The sequence below is a fragment of the Fonsecaea multimorphosa genome (genome assembly GCF_000836435.1).
Source record: "Fonsecaea multimorphosa CBS 102226 unplaced genomic scaffold supercont1.16, whole genome shotgun sequence".
Lineage (NCBI taxonomy): Eukaryota > Fungi > Ascomycota > Eurotiomycetes > Chaetothyriales > Herpotrichiellaceae > Fonsecaea > Fonsecaea multimorphosa.
In genome coordinates this window covers 274,480-291,754 of record NW_015971650.1, presented here as the reverse complement: position 1 = coordinate 291,754, position 17,275 = coordinate 274,480, and the positions used below count along the sequence as shown (strand labels likewise).

General features: G+C 49.2%; 8 protein-coding genes across 8 annotated transcripts; 5 read left to right on the top strand and 3 right to left on the bottom strand.

The window, feature by feature from the left end:
* Window positions 1-212: 212 nt before the first annotated feature.
* On the top strand, window positions 213-2,768 carry Z520_07755 (uncharacterized protein; the record flags this gene model as incomplete). Its single annotated transcript, XM_016778252.1, has 9 exons — window positions 213-461; window positions 527-1,186; window positions 1,241-1,276; window positions 1,335-1,415; window positions 1,462-1,586; window positions 1,635-1,699; window positions 1,763-1,912; window positions 1,959-2,262; window positions 2,327-2,768. The coding sequence occupies 9 exons, from the start codon at window positions 213-215 to the stop codon at window positions 2,766-2,768; spliced, it is 2,112 nt and encodes a 703-aa protein (XP_016630612.1).
* Window positions 2,769-3,067: 299 nt separating this feature from the next.
* Window positions 3,068-5,537, bottom strand: Z520_07754 (uncharacterized protein; the record flags this gene model as incomplete). The annotated part of the gene is made up of 7 exons (XM_016778251.1): window positions 3,068-3,183; window positions 3,233-3,403; window positions 3,453-4,060; window positions 4,109-4,344; window positions 4,394-4,494; window positions 4,548-4,698; window positions 4,752-5,537. The coding sequence occupies 7 exons, from the start codon at window positions 5,535-5,537 to the stop codon at window positions 3,068-3,070; spliced, it is 2,169 nt and encodes a 722-aa protein (XP_016630611.1).
* Window positions 5,538-6,672: 1,135 nt separating this feature from the next.
* Z520_07753 (uncharacterized protein) lies at window positions 6,673-8,640 on the bottom strand (the record flags this gene model as incomplete). The annotated part of the gene is made up of 9 exons (XM_016778250.1): window positions 6,673-6,852; window positions 6,907-7,135; window positions 7,185-7,311; window positions 7,377-7,520; window positions 7,572-7,817; window positions 7,872-7,962; window positions 8,016-8,086; window positions 8,130-8,586; window positions 8,611-8,640. The coding sequence occupies 9 exons, from the start codon at window positions 8,638-8,640 to the stop codon at window positions 6,673-6,675; spliced, it is 1,575 nt and encodes a 524-aa protein (XP_016630610.1).
* A 786-nt stretch (window positions 8,641-9,426) lies between these two features.
* Window positions 9,427-10,776, top strand: Z520_07752 (uncharacterized protein; the record flags this gene model as incomplete). Its single annotated transcript, XM_016778249.1, has 1 exon — window positions 9,427-10,776. One exon carries the CDS (start codon window positions 9,427-9,429, stop codon window positions 10,774-10,776), a length of 1,350 nt encoding a protein of 449 aa, XP_016630609.1.
* A 402-nt stretch (window positions 10,777-11,178) lies between these two features.
* Window positions 11,179-12,177, top strand: Z520_07751 (uncharacterized protein; the record flags this gene model as incomplete). Its single annotated transcript, XM_016778248.1, has 4 exons — window positions 11,179-11,364; window positions 11,439-11,606; window positions 11,660-11,891; window positions 11,939-12,177. 4 exons carry the CDS (start codon window positions 11,179-11,181, stop codon window positions 12,175-12,177), a joined length of 825 nt encoding a protein of 274 aa, XP_016630608.1.
* A 488-nt stretch (window positions 12,178-12,665) lies between these two features.
* On the top strand, window positions 12,666-14,505 carry Z520_07750 (uncharacterized protein; the record flags this gene model as incomplete). Its single annotated transcript, XM_016778247.1, has 3 exons — window positions 12,666-13,989; window positions 14,042-14,340; window positions 14,395-14,505. The coding sequence occupies 3 exons, from the start codon at window positions 12,666-12,668 to the stop codon at window positions 14,503-14,505; spliced, it is 1,734 nt and encodes a 577-aa protein (XP_016630607.1).
* A 411-nt stretch (window positions 14,506-14,916) lies between these two features.
* On the bottom strand, window positions 14,917-15,724 carry Z520_07749 (uncharacterized protein; the record flags this gene model as incomplete). The annotated part of the gene is made up of 2 exons (XM_016778246.1): window positions 14,917-15,360; window positions 15,413-15,724. 2 exons carry the CDS (start codon window positions 15,722-15,724, stop codon window positions 14,917-14,919), a joined length of 756 nt encoding a protein of 251 aa, XP_016630606.1.
* A 487-nt stretch (window positions 15,725-16,211) lies between these two features.
* Z520_07748 (uncharacterized protein) lies at window positions 16,212-17,125 on the top strand (the record flags this gene model as incomplete). Its single annotated transcript, XM_016778245.1, has 3 exons — window positions 16,212-16,263; window positions 16,323-16,636; window positions 16,694-17,125. The coding sequence occupies 3 exons, from the start codon at window positions 16,212-16,214 to the stop codon at window positions 17,123-17,125; spliced, it is 798 nt and encodes a 265-aa protein (XP_016630605.1).
* Window positions 17,126-17,275: the final 150 nt, after the last annotated feature.

The window sequence follows — 17,275 nt, the reverse complement described above, 5'->3', positions numbered from 1 at the left end:
TTAGATGCGCTTCTAACATCAATCCAAGCACGCAGGCCTCTTCTCATTGAAAGGTGGATCCTGCCGATATGGGATCCTTACACGCCCGCTCAAGGAGATCGCGACCGGTCCATCATATTATAGAAGAGTCACAGTCACCCAATATTCCGCCAAGTGTTACTGTTGATAATCTCTACATACCGAGTCGTGTCCTGCCTCGGTAGGAGATCAGAATGTCGAATGCTGAGATTTCCAAGACGCCATTATGGATTCCACGCAGCATTGAGCATACGAATGTGGCTAAATTCATCCTCTGGATCAATCGCAAACGCAATCTACGATTACGAACTTACTCGGATCTTCAGCAATGGTCTACAAACCCGGCTACGTCCCAGGACTTTTGGGGTGACGCATACCTCTTTCTCGGAATTCGGAGGCCAGAACAAAACACCGAACTTGATCAACATCATATCGATACCCATGTAAGCTGTGGCTGCGCTCTTCTTCCTCTCCAGGTTAACTTTGTAGCTGACAAAGTACTCACTAGATACCAAAAAGCACGCCGCTTTTCCCTCCTCCAATCTTCTTTCCATTCGAGAAATTGAACATCTGCGAGGTCATTCTCCGCAATCGTTTGACCAATGCGGTTGCAATATATGCTGCTCGTGAAGACATGAAGACGGGTGTTGCTGTGTCCAATATCACTTGGGGTGAACTTTCCAGTAGGGTCAAGCAAGCCAGGGACGCAATGGTGGGCAGCGGCGTCGGATCAGGCGACATAGTCGCGGCGGTCATAAGTAATTCTGTGAACTCCATCGTTCTCTGCCTCGCAACATTGAGCCTTGGAGCGATATGGTCGTCCACATCCTGCGACCTGGGGCCCCAGGGCATCGAGGAACGCTACAAGCAGACGAAACCAAAGCTTATCTTTGCTGATAACGCTTACCTATACGGCGGAAAGCTGCATACACTGGAGAATTCGATAAGCCACTGGTCAAAAGAAATTGGAGAAAACGATGACAACGCCTATGTCTGCGACAGAAACGTGGTCATATTGCCATATGTCGAGGGCATCAGCTTTGACCTCGACCGAATTCACCAAGGAATATCTTGGGATGATTTCATCAAACGAGGCACCGGGAGACCCCTCGCTTTTACTATGGCTCCCTTCTCGCACCCGGCTTTCATCTTATACTCGTCTGGCACAGTATGTGATCCTCAAGCTCTGCTTTGCTAAAGGAGTGCTGATTTATGGTGAAAGACTGGAAAACCAAAATGCATCGTGCATACTGCTGGGGTATGCAAACTCCCAGGTCGTAAGAATTTCTTTTTCACACATAATCGGATGCTTCTAGGGCGCTCTTCTGAAAACGAAAGTCGACTCCGTCTTGCAGCATGATATTCGGGAGAATGATATCGTCTTCCAATACACTACAGTAAGTTTGGCGAGTTTGGCGAGTTTCGATGCTGACTTGCAGACAGACCTCATGGGTAATGTGGATGCTGAACTTCTTCAACCTTGCCAATGCGTCTGCAATGCTCCTGTTCGATGGCTCTCCGTTCCATCCAAAACAAGACATTCTCATAGACCTTGCTGATCGAATTGGGTTTGTGTGCTCTCCTGTTAGCAAGTTCGGACTGACCTTGGTGACAAGGGTTTCGGTGTTTGGCACATCTCCACGATATCTCACGGAACTTAAGGCCAGAGGCATAATTCCCCGTGAGCAATTGCGATTCTCAACAAGATATCCGGCTTGAGCCATACGGCTAATGGAAAGTCCAGGTCAACGATTTCGACTCAAGTCTTTGAGGGTTCTCACGTCGACAGGTGCTGTTCTGTCTGCAGACATGTATCATTGGTTTTACGATAAGGCATTTCCCCCATCAGTGCATTTGGCATCAATGTGCGGCGGCACAGACATAGCTGGTTGCTGTGAGTTCTTCGGCACCAATGAGACTTGTTCTGATATTGACCACAGTTCTTGGCGGCACTCCTCTTCTACCAGTCTACCCCGGGGAGCTACAAGCTAGGTGCTTGGGTATGGCAGTTGACATTTTTGACAGCTCAAAGGCCGAGGCGTCCTCGGTTCTGGTGTCAGGACAAGCTGGAGAGCTCGTCTGCACTCAACCTTTCCCCAGTCAACCGTTGACATTCTATGGAGTCGATGGACCTGAGAAATATCGAGCTTCCTACTTTGCGAGGTATGGCGTACACGTTTGGTGTCAAGGAGATTTTGTTCAAATGTGTCCCGACACTGGTGGGCTGGTGGTTCTCGGGAGAAGGTCTGCGAGATACAAGAGCTTCCTAGTCTCAAATCCGTGCTGACTACTATCTTTCTGTCATCAGTGACGGCGTTTTGAATCCATCCGGCGTCCGGTTCGGCTCCGCCGAAATATATGCCATCACAGAGAAGTATGATGAGGTCGAAGACGCAATCTGTGTCGGGCAACGACGAAAGCAGGATGTCGACGAGAGGGTCCTTCTTTTTCTCAAGATGAAAGCAGGCAATGTTCTCTCCCTTGGACTTATTGACCGAATCCAAAAGGACGTTCGCAAACAATATTCAAGAAGACATGTACCCAGCAGAATCTTTGAAGTCGCCGACATCCCTTACACCGTGAATGGGAAGAAGTGTGAGATCAATGTCAAGCAAATCGTTAGTGGGTTCAACACCGCCGTGAGCGGCACCGTTGCGAACCCGCAGAGTTTGGAGCTCTACCGAAAATATCTGGACCTCGACATGGACGGGCCCCAATCGGTGCCGCAACGCACGGAAGCCAAACTTTGAGGGACTCGAATAAAGGAAGAGGGAACGAGAAGGAGGAGAAATTCACTCTTCTGAGAGTTGTTTTGAGGACGTTGACAACTTGACACCAGAAAGAAGTTTAGAATTGGGATACAACCAACCACTAAGATCATTAGAGCATACTGGCATACAAAGATATGCAAAGCGTGATTAAAGGGCAGAATGCTCGGCGCTTTCAAGCTATTTAATCGAAGCAATGATCGTACTTTGGCCAGCGATTGGTACCTCGCGGAGGAAAGCCATGCTTTCTAAAAGGACTGTGTCATGTCTTTAGAAGTCTCTTAATGTCCATCCTCAGGCAACGGATCGGGCGATGGAGGAGCTTGTAAGTGTTCTAGCTCAGCCTCGTAGGCTTCCAGGGCGGTCAACAGTACCAAAGTCACTGATGGCGAGGAAGCTGGTGTTAGCGCATGGAGAAGCTCTGCCAGTCGTCGAGGGAAACTTACCAGGTCCGTTGCTAATGATGTTCCGCAAAGCTTGCCAAATACTGACCGGGTTGACGCTCTGATCTTCAAGAGCTAAAGCATCGCCATAATGTTTCAGCAGAGATGACTCTCCATGAGTTAAGGGGAATGGCTGATTTGCAATCTCAAGGACAGATTCCGAGACCACGAGTGCTACCACTTCTGGTTAGAGAGGAGAACACAAGGGCATGGACAGTCTTACCGAGCGGAATAGCCACCATGGAAATTTGATTTTTGTGGCAGGACGCCCAGGGAACCAAACCCGAGAGCGCCTCGACTCCTGCCTTCTTGAGATCACCGTCTCGGAGAAAGTCCCGCATTGCACAAAAGTCATGCTTCAAGAAAGCCGCCATCGCGCTTCGGATGTTGACCTCGAGGAAGACTCTGAGGTATGCCGCGGCTGGGAAGGCGATGAAATTGATAGAATTATTCTCTCGACGGTCCTGGCTGTGGCTCTCATCCCATCGATTGATCGCCGTGACAAGGTGCGCTCGGAAGCCTGAAAGATCTCCCGATGCTCCGATCCGTAGTTCGTCCATGTAGACCAGTAGACTGACGACGATCGAGAGCGACGCGAGGCCGCTGCAAGCATAATTTGAGCCATTAAGGAGCCGAAGGACGACCTCCCGCAATTTTTCCGGAGGCCGCGCCGTGCGTGAAAGCCCTTTCCATTGCTCGGCCGAGGTGGAAGTCCAGAGGATTTCTGCACATGGCAGTTCGATCTGATCAAAGAAAGGGGCGGCCGAATTCTGGATAGGCCCGTACGCGGTAGACCAGAGGCCGGTCATGACGAGAACACATAGTAGTGACCTAATTCCAGGGTTAGAACCAACCGCTCATCATAGATTACGCTATCACCTTTTCTTGGATTCTTTGCAAATAAAGTCCCTCCACTGATAATCCTCCTGACTCAACAACGGAGACATCGGCAAGGTTGGCTCTGATACCCGACTGGCAAGATATATCAGACTTTGAAGACTTCCAATAGTCACCTCTGGAGAAGCTTCGTCACCACCTGGGAGGCCAAAAACGCTGTTTGCAAGCAAAGTGTTCAGAAGCCAGAGAGGAACATTGGTCGAGCCTATCTTCTCCAGCTGCTGCATCGTCAGTAATTCCTCTGTCGGGAAGTTCGTTCTCTCATACATGGTTCTCTGCCAATCGTCTGGAAGCCTCGAAAAGCAAGATTCCAGGGGAGTAGTCTCCACAGTACATGGCCCCGTCTGCAAGGATGGCCAGGTTGAAAGCTATCGTTGGCTGTCAGCACTTTTGCCAGTATGCGTGATTCGGTAAGTTCTACCGGGTGCATTCTCCAGAATCGGAAGACTTTCGTGTGTAAAGGGGAGATTCTTGTTGGGCATGGCGAAGAACATCTTTTGATATCGATCCAGGGTTTCAGTGTCAGGGATTTGACAGCTTTGTATAAAGGATGATTGAGAAGGGTCGGACGTCTATCCGCTTGATCAGCATTCTGTAAGCCACTGGAAGCGATTCTGGAACATACTCTTAGCTGAGTCAGGCTCTGCATTAGAATATTCCTCATCTGATCAACAACTTGCAACTCTGATGGCGACGAAGGTATGAAAATGTGTGCCAGAGATTGATCGCTCATGGTTATGCTCCTTGTAGCTAAATCAGAAGATCGACGAGAGCCACATGATGGGGAAGGCGCTCTAGATGGCACTGCCGAAGTAATCCAAGGAGGAAAGCCTGATATTGAGAAAAAGTCCAAGCTCGGTGAGAGAGCAACCGAATCCCATGGTCTGAGAGAATTGGAGCTAGAATCAGGCACCGCTACTTGTTGCGATAATAATGGATTGTCGCTGTCAGCCAGAGAAGGGCCTTCAACCTGGACCTCTTGCGGAGGAAAAGACGGGGTCGGATTCTCGCCCATGGAATACTGTGTCTCCGCACATAGCCTGCCAAGTTGCTCCAGTGCCGACTCAGGAATTGAAGTGCTCGATGGGATTGAGTTTCCAACGCCATTGAAATCGAGGAGGGGACTATGACTTTCCCAAGCTTGCAAGGGCCCAGAAGAAGTGCTGTCGAACACAGGGTCATGATCCGAGTGATGCTCATCAAGTTGGAAATTACCGAGTGTGACAGGCTCAAACACGGAGGTCAGGTCGGCAGCAGGATTTGGCTCACTGCTAGATGCGACAGATTTCTGCTTCGGATTCGATGATTGCAGAGGCAGCGAGAAGTCGCTCGCGCTGTTTCCATTGTCTGCAGGAAACGAGTTGGCAAATTGAGATCGATTGCTACCTTCCACAATGTTGGGCAAAGACATATCCTCGCGAGCAGATCCATGCTGTCGCAGCTGATGGCGATCGTGCAGCTCTTTCCGAGCAAAACAAGTCAAGCATATTCGACATTGATACGGCTTCTCTAGTGTGTCTTTTGGCCCAGTCAGCTCAAGCTTCCTGCAAGTGGGGATTTCAATGTGATCTATTTACTTACGTCGGCGAAAGTGTCTAGTCAAATGCTCAGAGCGTTTGAAAAGCCGATGGCAGATCGAGCATTGGTGCACTCTCCGAGGCCGGCGCTTGTGGTTCGATGTGGAAATGGAAGTGGTAGAATGAATTCCAGCTGTCAGCATACTGATGATGCTTAGGGCGGAACTGCAGAATCAGCCTCCGCGCCTCCACGTCTGGACCTGCGATGTCAACCCAGCAGGATAATCCGCCTCGAAAAGGGCTGTGGAGGTCTAAACCGGCTAGCGTTGGGGCTGAAGAGATCTGTAATGTCGTAACTGCATGAGACGTAGGAGAAGACTGTGTTCAGATATGCTTGGATGGCAGTCTTGCCTGGGAAGAGGACGAAACAGAGACTTCTTGGGGTAGAGCGGTGGAAGGGGATACGAGGGGAACGCTGAGCAATCGCCCCGCATATCCCCACCAAAAGCGATAGACCTGGTACTGGGGTGCTGGAGCACCGGTTCTGTGCCACTCCGCACGTGAGCGTAGATAGTGTTCGGCTTCCCATTTGGCTTCTTGCTGAGGCAGAAAGTAAAAACGCCCGGGCAGCCATTTGACTCCGAGAACCATCGCAAACACCGCGATTTTCTGTGGTATATGCTGTGCAATACAAAACCTCCTCTGTCTTTCTACGGCGTCTCGGCCCTCCCATGCCGCCTTAGTTCTACTATATTTATTATGATAACAACTACGCTTCAGGCCTCGTAACCTTCAAAATTAGGGGAAGACGCTATCCTTAAAAATATTTACTTTGATAAATCAAGAGCTAAATACCGAGTATGGATTTCGAAGGGGAAAGGGAGCTATACCAGCCTTGCCTGGTACGAGGCAATAGTATAACAAGGTGTAGCAAGGAGTTATTTTTGGAGCTAATGTGCTTGTTTCAGCAAGCAGTCACCCGTAGCTTCCGTCATGGGTCTTACGCCATCACCGGTTTTCGTTCTGAACTCAGACACTTTGGCTCTTTTCGATGTTTGTCACGGTCTCAGAGGAGATTTGCCCGAGCTCAACGTGCTCAAGATCCTCATGTTCCTTCACGAAGTCTTGACCGTGCTCAACGCGGCCCTGCATGTCCACGACGTCATCTCCAAACACTGCTGCAATCTGCTCAAGAGTGAAGCCTTTCGTCTGTACTATTGTCAGTGACAGGGTAGAGTTTCCGACGAGAAAGGGCTCGTTTACCTCTGGGAAGAAAAAGCCGGCGACGAAAATCATCAGGGTAGAGCAGGAGATGAATACAATGTAATAGAGTGGCCCAATATTGGCGAATGCCGGCGAAGCCACAGCTGTGAAGATGCAGCCCCAGAAGAAAACCGCAGTGATGGACGTGGAGACGCCTAATGCTCTCCATTCGCCTGGGAAAAGCTCTGATGTGTATACAAAAGCCGCGGCCTCTACACCGACGGTATAACTGGTGTCTAGCGTCAGGATCCTGAATCTGGTTCGTTGGAGAGACTTACAATATGATGAGGAGGAACGTAAGCACAGCGGCAGCAATGTTTCCGCCACGGTTTGTTGTACCGGCATATTTCTTTGTGAGTACACACAAGAGGACAAGTGTGACCATGCAAGAAGCTAAACCGCAGACTAGAGTTGTGGTCAATCTCACCGGCTCTTTCACTCGGTCGGTCTATCAGGCTTCATCCACTTACTTATCAGTCGCACACGGCCAAAGTAATCGACTCCAGTGCCTCCAATAAAATTTCCGGTTCCGTTGCAAATGCACCAGATCGAGGCTAGAATCCCTATCATGAATGGTGAGAAGCCCAGTGATCCATAAATGACGGCTTGATAGGCTTTACTGCTGTTAGTACTGAATCCACAAGTCTCAAATCTCTTTCACTTACTCAAAACCACTATTAGGCCGCTCGCTTGGGTGCAAGACATGGTAGCCCACCCGAGAATAAAACGCTTTCGCATCGACGGAGTTTTGAGGGCCACAGCCAGGGTTAAACGATGGCTCAATTCATGGTCAATTTGCGCCTTGATGATGTACATCTCTTTCCGTGCGAATTCGTTGTTTGGGTCTTTTTGATTTCGGTGGAGTCTGATGAGGACCTTCTCAGCTTCTTCACCACGGCCATTCATGTAGACTGTACACCGTGTAAGCTTTGTTATCACGTTTAAGGCACACATATAACACTCACGCCACCGTGGACTCTCCGGCAGAAACCACACCAGAAGGAACAAAGTGAGAGGAAATACGGTCTGAAGAGCCAACGGGACTCGCCATCCAGTCTGTTCACACAGTCAGTATGACCTAAAATGGACGTACGTGCAGGAAACCCTACCTGACCGTCGACGTGAAAGAATGCTACTCCGATCCAGGAGGCAACTGCTGTTCCGTAACCAATCAGTGAAGCTGGAGGTCAGTTTGAATCGTCCCATCTGGGTGGACAACTTACCGTGGAGACCAACGACGAGACCACGGCTGGACGGTGGAGCGATTTCCGCCTGATACAATGGTACACCCGACAACAAAAAGCCGACGCCGATTCCCAAGATGGCACGGGCAACAATCATCATCTCTGGGTTGACGCTTCCAGCCTGCAGCGCAGAGCCGAGGGCCGCAAATGCGGCTCCGACGGCAATCGGCATGCGACGTCCTGATCGTGTAGCAAACCAAAAGGTTGAAGCACAACCGAAGAAACCACCAGCATAGAGTATGCAGTTCCACCAGGCAATGATGGCTGTAGCATGACCCGCTCCTGGGCCTGTGGTATCCAGCTTCATGTAAACATAAAAGATTGGTTTTCCAAGTGTGTTCCCAAGGATTGATATGGAATAGCCATAGGTAAGGCTGCCCAAAGCTACTGCTAAAGCGACCTTCCAGGGATGAGTACAGTCTTCAACAGTACGATACTGTCAGAGAAGGATGACTCTTACCAAAATGTTATAAGTAGTAAGTTTGCCCATTTTGATGAATGTTGAAATCAATTTTCGACTGCGGTCCCTGGAGAACTACCGTCAAAAGCAGAAGATGTGCAGAGAAGGAGGGTACCCCATCCAATATTCTGAAGGATAGCCGATCTTATATGATGGGCAGGTCAGGCTCTGCCATACTTAATAGTCTATTTTGGTGTTGTCTACAACACAACCGTGCCACTCAGTTGGCCAAAGGGTCTTACACTCTGGTTTCCATCTCTGAGGGCCAGCCTTATGGCCCACAAGCGATACTGGGGCAGATTGCGGGGATTTTGGGGTACTTCTGGATTGAGTCATCAAATGGATGCAGGTTCGAGTTGTGAGTCTAGATTGGTCTTGACTCTGAGTGCTTTGAGTCTTCTATGTTCGCTTCGAGTCTCGAAGCGAGCACATTGGTCAAATGATTGAAGTTATCTAAGCTTTCGCCTCCATGGTTTCTGCAGGTCCCACTGTTGGGGTACATATTAAATCGTACCCCAGTAAACGCGGGTTGGCGTTTTTGGGTCATTTGAAACCCCTCTCGAGTTAATGTGCTGGTTTCGTGTAGCAGCTCAGCTGGAGAGAAATGACATTGGATCTGAAAGAAGATTCTGGAGGATTTCTGTCGCGGAATGTCTGAATCAAAACACCTTTTACCTCCTGGACAGAGCTTGTCCTTCGATTCATTCGGAAGTGAATTTCTTCTGTCGATTTCGCAGTTTCTTGCAAGTGCTTTGAGGAGAGTACGATCTGTTGTCACATTACCACCTACAGCTACCGCTCGGGTTATGTTTAAAAATGTCTCCAGACCGCTATCCTAGCGAGGCTGTTGATCCCGCACCTTTGAAGCAGCCTTTAAAATTCGAATTTTCTGGCCGGGTGGCAAGAAACCGCCTTTTGAAGGCTGCCACAACTGAGCGACTGGCCAGCTGGTCTCGAAATGAACCAACATTCGTCGGAATACCAGAGGAGAAGCTCATAAATGTCTATCGTCGATGGGGTCAAGGAGGCTATGGTGTTATAGTCAGTGGAAATATTATGGTTGCCGATGACCACCTTGAGGCACCCGGCAACATGATCATTCCACTTGGCGCTGTCACCAAGGTGGGAGACCGGAGATTTGATGGATTTTCCGAGCTGGCAAATGTTGCCAAAAGAGAAGGATCGTTGTTCGTGGGACAACTCAACCATCCTGGCCGCCAGACCAAACTGGAACTACAGCCAAACCCGGTCTCTCCAAGCGATATACCTTTGGAGAATACCCTTGGGATGTCCTTTGGACGGCCCCACGCTGCTTCGCTTGCAGAGATAGCGAAAATTACTCATCAGTTCGTTTGGTCGTCGGAATACCTTTATGAGGCCGGGTTTGACGGTGTGCAACTTCACGCGGCACATGGCTACCTTCTCGCCGCCTTCTTGTCCAAGACCACGAACAATAGGACAGATCAATACGGTGGATCTCTTCTCAACCGATGTCGTCTGATCCTCGAAATCGTGCAAGGAATTAGACAAAAAGTTCCTTCATCCTTCATCATCAGCATCAAGTTGAACAGCGTCGAATTCCAAGAAGGAGGCCTAACCCCTGAAGAGGCTCGTGAGCTGTGTACAATATTGCAGGACCAAGCACAAATTGACTTTGTGGAACTCAGCGGTGGCACTTATCAACGACTGGCCTGGGAACATCAACGAGAGTCAAGTCGGCTGCGCGAAGCCTTCTTCCTGGAATTTGCGGAAATGATTACACCCGTTCTCACGCGCACAAAATCGTACGTTACGGGAGGATTTCAAACAGCCCCCGCAATGATCAACGCTCTAAAAGCCACTGATGGAATCGGCATCGCAAGAGCAGCGTGTCAAGAGTTCTCCTTTGGACGCCATCTGCTTGATGGTAGGATTAACTCAGCCATCGCCCAGAGGCTTGATCATCAAAATTTCATGCTTACCAACGTTGCTGCGGGAACACAAATTGGGCAGGTCGGATGCGACGAGAACCCGATCGATCTCTCCGTGCCAGAAAACGTGGATTGCTTCCTGAAAGACATGAAGACATGGATCCAACGATTAGGGGAGGACAAGGACATGCTCATGCAAGGCTACGTCAACATGAGCAGCGTCGCTCCGGCTCCTTACAATGACAATTTAATTTAGCAGCCCACTCCAGGGCGGGGTTCAGGGCCAGCTCTAAACTACCCCAAATCCATCTTGGGCTCCACTTCGTGACATTTGGCTGAGGTGCAATTCGTCTCGCTGCCTGCGTTAAGAGTGGAGCTCAGAGGGTGGGAACAGTGCACACACGACTAGATCTTGTGAACGGGCGCTGGTGACTAGCTCTGGGGAACGGTTGCTGAGGACCAGCTCTGTCATTTGTTCCGTAGGTTGTCTGAATGCATTGTTACCTTTCTGGCGTGGATAAAACTACCTTGGACTACTGATGTTCACTGTGTGCACATCTGTCTGAGAAATTTCAATCCGTCCGCTCGTTCGTTGCCCTGCTGTTGTCTCAGCTCTAGGTCCGATTCGAATAGACGACAAATGAATCCAGGTGCGAACATGGGTTCGTGTCCAGTCATCATTGTTACTGGTGCCGCCGGAGGAATTGGTTATGAGACTGTTCGAATTCTGCTTCAGGACCTGAACGCCAAAGTGGTGGCAACCGACTTAAATGTCGACCGGTTGAAGGACCTGAAGAATGAGTTTTCTCAGTCTTTGGAGATCCAGGCGGCTGATATAGTCGAGGTATGTCGAATGAGCCACTGTAAGCCCGCATTCATGGACAAAGATTGTCTGCTAATGAATCTTTCTCTCTCTAGTCTAGTACAGCCACAATGCTAGTGACTACAGCTCTGAAAAGTTTCGGCAAGCTTGATGGAATCTGTTTGATCGCAGGGGTCTTCGGCCCATGTCTTCGGATGGAAAACGCCAACGTATCAGAGTGGGAAAAGGCCTTCCGCATCAATGTCTTCTCACACCTCCATATTGTAAGAAAGTTGACATATCAGTCTCTTCAAATCTAATGATAGGTTTCGATTAGTATCGTGCTGCGATTCCGGAGGTCCGAAAGACGAAGGGCCGTATCGTCCTCGCCACTTCAGGAGCTGGGCATGGCGCTCTATTTTCCGGGTGGGGCTTTTACAGCATGTCCAAGACAGCCGTCGCCTTTTCTGTCAGCCAGCTCAAGCTTGAGGAGCCCTCGATCATCACAGTGGGTGTGTCACCTGGGCTCTGTGACACGAAGATGGTTCGAGATTTGATGAAAGGCCAGCGTAAGCTACTCTCCACATTCTTCGATACATGATTGACGAGACTACAGACGTTGGCCAAACTGCCGAGGATGTGGCTCATTACAATAGTTTTGTCGCAAAAATTCCAATGATTACACCTCGCGTGGCAGGCAACGCCTTTGCGAGGACTGTTGTCAGTGCTGATTCAAGCCTCAGCGGTGAAGTGGTTGACTACGATGATCACCGCCTTCCTCTTGACGAAGCCGCCAAGCGCGACACGAGCGAAAATCGCATCGGTAACATGGACTATACCAAGCTCACCACTTAGTCCAGCGGCGACATTCTAGGGCCGGAAACGTCCGAATTACCATTGTGTCAGACTGCAACTCTTGTTGGGGCACGAGAATGAATGCGCCACGTTCTCAGGAGACCTGCTAAAAGCACAAGGATACTAGTGGTATCATTGAATGATATCTCACGTATTGAATACAGATCTACCCGCTCTGGGAATCCAGGCCCGATAATTCGTCCCATAGTAGACGTAAACATGAACCTTAGTTTTGGGGTTGCTCACACGCCGCAGAGCCAATGCCATTTGATCATTTGTCAATTTTGGCTACCCCAATCTCTACCACTGCTGCGTGTCGGTAAGTACACAGCCGAGAGTGCGACAATTGTCGCCCGGCCGTAGATTCAATTTGGTCATAAAAAGCGTGGCTTTCAGTAGATATTGACCAAGACTTGAAACGGTAATGCCCTGTATTGTCCTAACAGTAGAATTTCCAATAAGAGATTCTAATCTTCACCTTTCACACAATGGGAGAAACAACGTCCAACGGGGACGTCAACACACAGGACGTGCTGGAGACAGTGAATACCTATGCGAAAGAGGTACCGAAGCAGGATGCGACAGGATACGAAATTCCTGACAGCTATCTGGGTCAATTGCGGCCCGTGAAGATTCTCATCATTGGATTTGGTGCTGCAGCCATCAACATTGCACATGTTCTGGGACAGAATAAGCAGAACAATGTTGTCGTCCAATGCTATGAGAAAAATCCAGAGGTTGGAGGCACTTGGTATGAGAATCGGTATCCTGGTTGTGCATGCGACATTCCAGCAGTAAATTACCAATTTTCATGGCACCCGAAGCCAGATTGGACCTCATATTATGCAACTTCCCAAGAAATCCTGGGTTACTTCAAAGAAATTGTCGCCGCCCATAATCTCGAGGGCTATGTCAAATTGAACCATAAGGTCTCTGGAGCATGGTGGGACGAGGAAAGAGGCAAATGGCGCATCAGGGTCGAATCGGCTAACGACCCCACGACCACCTTCGAGGATGAAGGAGACATCTTAATCAACGCAACCGGAGTCTTGAATAACTGGAAGTGGCCCCAGGTTCCTGGTGTCGAAAAGTTCAAAACAAAGGTTCACAGTGCGAATTGGGATGAGGGCATCGATTTGGAGGACAAGGTTGTCGGAATCATTGGAAACGGCAGTAGTGCTGTTCAGATCATACCGGCGATCTTCCCAAAAGTGAAAAAGATCAAATCTTTCATGAGATCGTCAACTTGGATCACTGCTGGCTTTGCACAAAAGTATGCTGGCGAGGACGGGGCCAATTTCAATTATACCGAAGAACAAAAAAAGCTATTCCGCGAGGATCCCGCCGAATATCTCAAATATCGAAAGCTTGTCGAGGAAGAATTGAACCAGAGGTTCAAGTTCATTATCAATGGAACGCCGGAGCAGAAAGAAGCACTCGATTTTGCAAGAATGGAGATGTCGAGGAAGCTCAACGGCAGGAGTGATCTAATCGCCAAAATGATGCCGACAAATTACGCCGTCGGTTGTCGAAGACCAACTCCCGGAAATGGCTACCTGGAATGCATCACTGACGAGAACAAATGTATCGTCAATTTCGAAGGCATTCAGGAGATCACTTCGACAGGCCTCATCACGCGCGACGGTCAACACCATGACTTTGATGTTCTCGTCTGTGCCACAGGATTCGACGTGAGCTTCAAGCCTAATTATCCAGTTGTCGGCAAGAACGGGCTTGACTTAGCACAAGCTTGGGCAAAGCAACCTAATACCTATCTCAGCGCCACTGTCCCACAATTCCCTAATTATTTCAGTGAGTCAAAAAAAAAATGTATAAGAGACCAGAGCTGATTATCGAACTATAGTGATCAACGGCCCTTTTGGACCATACGGTCATGGGTCGATCTTGCCTGTTATCGAAATCATCACCAGGTACCTGGAAAAATTCATCACAAAACTTCAGCGCGAGAATATCAAAGCATTCTACCCTAAACAAGCGGCAGTCGAAGACTTTAAGCAACACCGAGAGTTGTTCCTCCTACGTACCGCGTGGAGCTCCCCGTGTCGGTCCTGGTTCAAAGGAGGCACAGTCGACGGACCAATCATGATGTGGCCCGGCAGTCGATTACACTTTTTCGAGGCTCTCGCAGAGCCCAGGTATGAGGTAAGTTCTCTCTTCTGCTGTTTCTAAATAATGGCAAATAACAAGATAACATAGGACTACGAGTGGGAGTATCTTAGTAAGAACAGATTCTCGTACTTTGGAAACGGTTTTAGCCAAAGAGAAATAGACGGCCGAGACATCACTTGGTACATAGACAGTGTCTAGGAGCATCCTGGGAGATCTCAGAGATGCTCTGTGAGAGCAAACTGGAGCATCTACGATTCAACTTATGGGCTTTCCGTTTCGATAAAGTTGTTTGCGCAGGTATTTCAAAAGATAGACAAGGTTGTCATTGAGAAGTCTTGTAGACCGTCTATTGTGCAATCGATCCAATTTCATATCCATTGAATGCTCTGCACCAGCTAGGTTCTTGCCTTTGTTGCAAATAGTTGTATACATGCTTCTTAGGGCGACACAAATGTCTCATGGAGAAAACCTACTTTCAGTTTATTTACCAGTCCTGAAGCGAAGCGAGTCTCAAAATGGATACGGACTTATTGGATAAATCACATATGAAATAAGGGTTGAAATGCTCTGTCTAACGCCTGAATGTGTGCATACAATACTGTCTGAGTATTAGACGACATGGAACAGACTGGCCCCAGCGTCTACCTGCATGTTGATTCCCGTCAGCCCTGATGCTCGACCTGAAGATAGCCAGACCACTGCCTCCGCCACCTCAACTGCCTCAGTAAGCCGGCCCATGGGACTCTGCGCCTTGATTGAGCTCAAGTATTCCTCACTGAGTCCAGCTGAAGTCATCATTGGGGTCATGACAAACCCGGGGCTGACCGTGTTAACGCGAATGAGTTGAGGTGCATATTGACGAGCATCCACCCTAGACATGACGACGACGGCATGCTTCGAGGCATTGTACGCGCTCAGTTCCGGCAGCGCAGCCGTGCCACACAATGAGGCCGTGTTCACGATGCTGCCACGAACATGACGATTGTCGCCCGCCTCAACGAGCGGCGTTTGCTTGATCATCTGACTGATCTCATATTTTTCGCACAAATAAACCTGGGTGGCATCCCCCGGTCAGCTGAAGATTTCCAGAGCTGGGTATACTTACTCCCTTTTCGTTTACATTACACAGTTTATCGAAGAAGTCTGAAGTCATTTCGGCCGTCTTCACACCTCCTAACCCCAGACCAGCATTATTACAGGCAAAGTCAATTCTTCCGAATGTTTCGACGCATGCTGCTACCATATTTTGTACATCTTGAGAGCTCGAGACGTCCGTGACCTGCAACTTGGTCTTCGCTTGAGGATTCAGATCCTTGACCAGTTCTGCGGTTTTTTCAAGTCCCTTCACAGATATGTCGACTAGAAGTAGCTTTCTGCACCCGTTTTTGACGAATGTAAGAGTAATTTCTCGACCCATGCCTGTATTTTGACGCAAACAACCAGTCCTTGTTAGCGGGGAATTCGTACGCATGCCTTCGAGGCAGATGGACAAGTCTCACCGGAACCCGCACCTGTCACAAGGGCAACTCCAGCTTCCAAGAGAGGATCCATTGGTAAAGACACCGACCGCAGAATTCGGGCGTCAACATATACAGTGATCAAAGTGGGATGGAACACGTCGATAGAGATTTCCACCAAGATTGTTGACTACAATCTTGTTACTCTGTCACATACCAGTGGTTTATGGATCGGATATTGCAGGTAGTGGAACCCCAAACAGTTGTGGGGTCAAAACTTCACATGAACCATGGTGGAACTATTGATGGTGAGGATGAAGTTATTCCAAGGCGTACCCCAATGTCGCTTTTGTAAAATGCACCTTCGACATGGCAGTCGCTGTCATGCAAATACGCATCTACCTAGCCTGATTAAAATTCCTTCTGTAAATCTGTCCTCAGGGCATCATGGCAGATCTTCTTTCAGGTGGCACAGCAGTTGTCACAGGAGCGGCGTCAGGTCAGTCTAATCGAGACACAATCTTTTCGATCACAAGCCCTTGCTAAGGCCAGTTTCAGGGATCGGCCGGGCCACTGCAATCGCTTACGCCCGCGACGGATGCTCCAACTTGCTCCTAGGAGACCTCTCGGTTGCTGGGTTAGAAGAGACTCGGAAGCTCATATTGGATTCTTATAAGGAAGTCAAGGTGGAGATCAGTCTACTGGATGTCGCAGATGAGGAGGTCGTCGAGCAGTTCTTCTCTAAAGGAGTCCAAACATTTGGAAGGGTGGATTTCGCCGCCAATGTGGCGGGATATGCTCACAAGGCAGCTCCCATTCATGACTTATCGGAATCGGAATATGAAAAGTCTTACGCGGTCAATCAAAAAGGGGTTTGTTGTTTGAGACTCTGGAAATATTGGCTAGTTGTGACTAATTGCTTCTACCAGGTCTTCTTCTGTGAACGGGCAGAGATTCGACAGATGCTCAAGCAAGAGCCGCTGCCGCAGTTTGGCTACAGAGGAAGTATCGTAAATGTCACGAGCTTGTGTGCCACTATTTCAATCAATGGGCTGGCTGCTTACTCGGCCACAAAGGGCGGCATTTTGGGCCTGACAAAGACGGATGCCCTGGATTATGGCCCGCAGAATATCAGAATCAATGCCGTGGCACCTGGCAACACTTTGACACCCATGGTCGTAAATGCGATGCCGGCGAATCATTTGGACCTGTTCGCTTCAATGACTCCTCTCCGAAGAAATGCGGTGCCAGAGGACATTGCGAATGCGATTGTCTGGTTATCGAGCCCAAGAGCTGCCTACATTACCGGCATTTCCATACCTGTAGATGGAGGCATGAATTTGCAGACAGGGCCTCCGTAGCTGAAAGCAGATAGCGGAGACAGTCTTCTGAACAAGTACTTGCATATTTGCAGCCTGAACCTGCTGGGGCTGGGATCGGTGACGTAGTGAATACTACGGAGAAGCCGCCAGCTGACCTTTATCAAACAATTTCCCTAATCCGACAGCGTG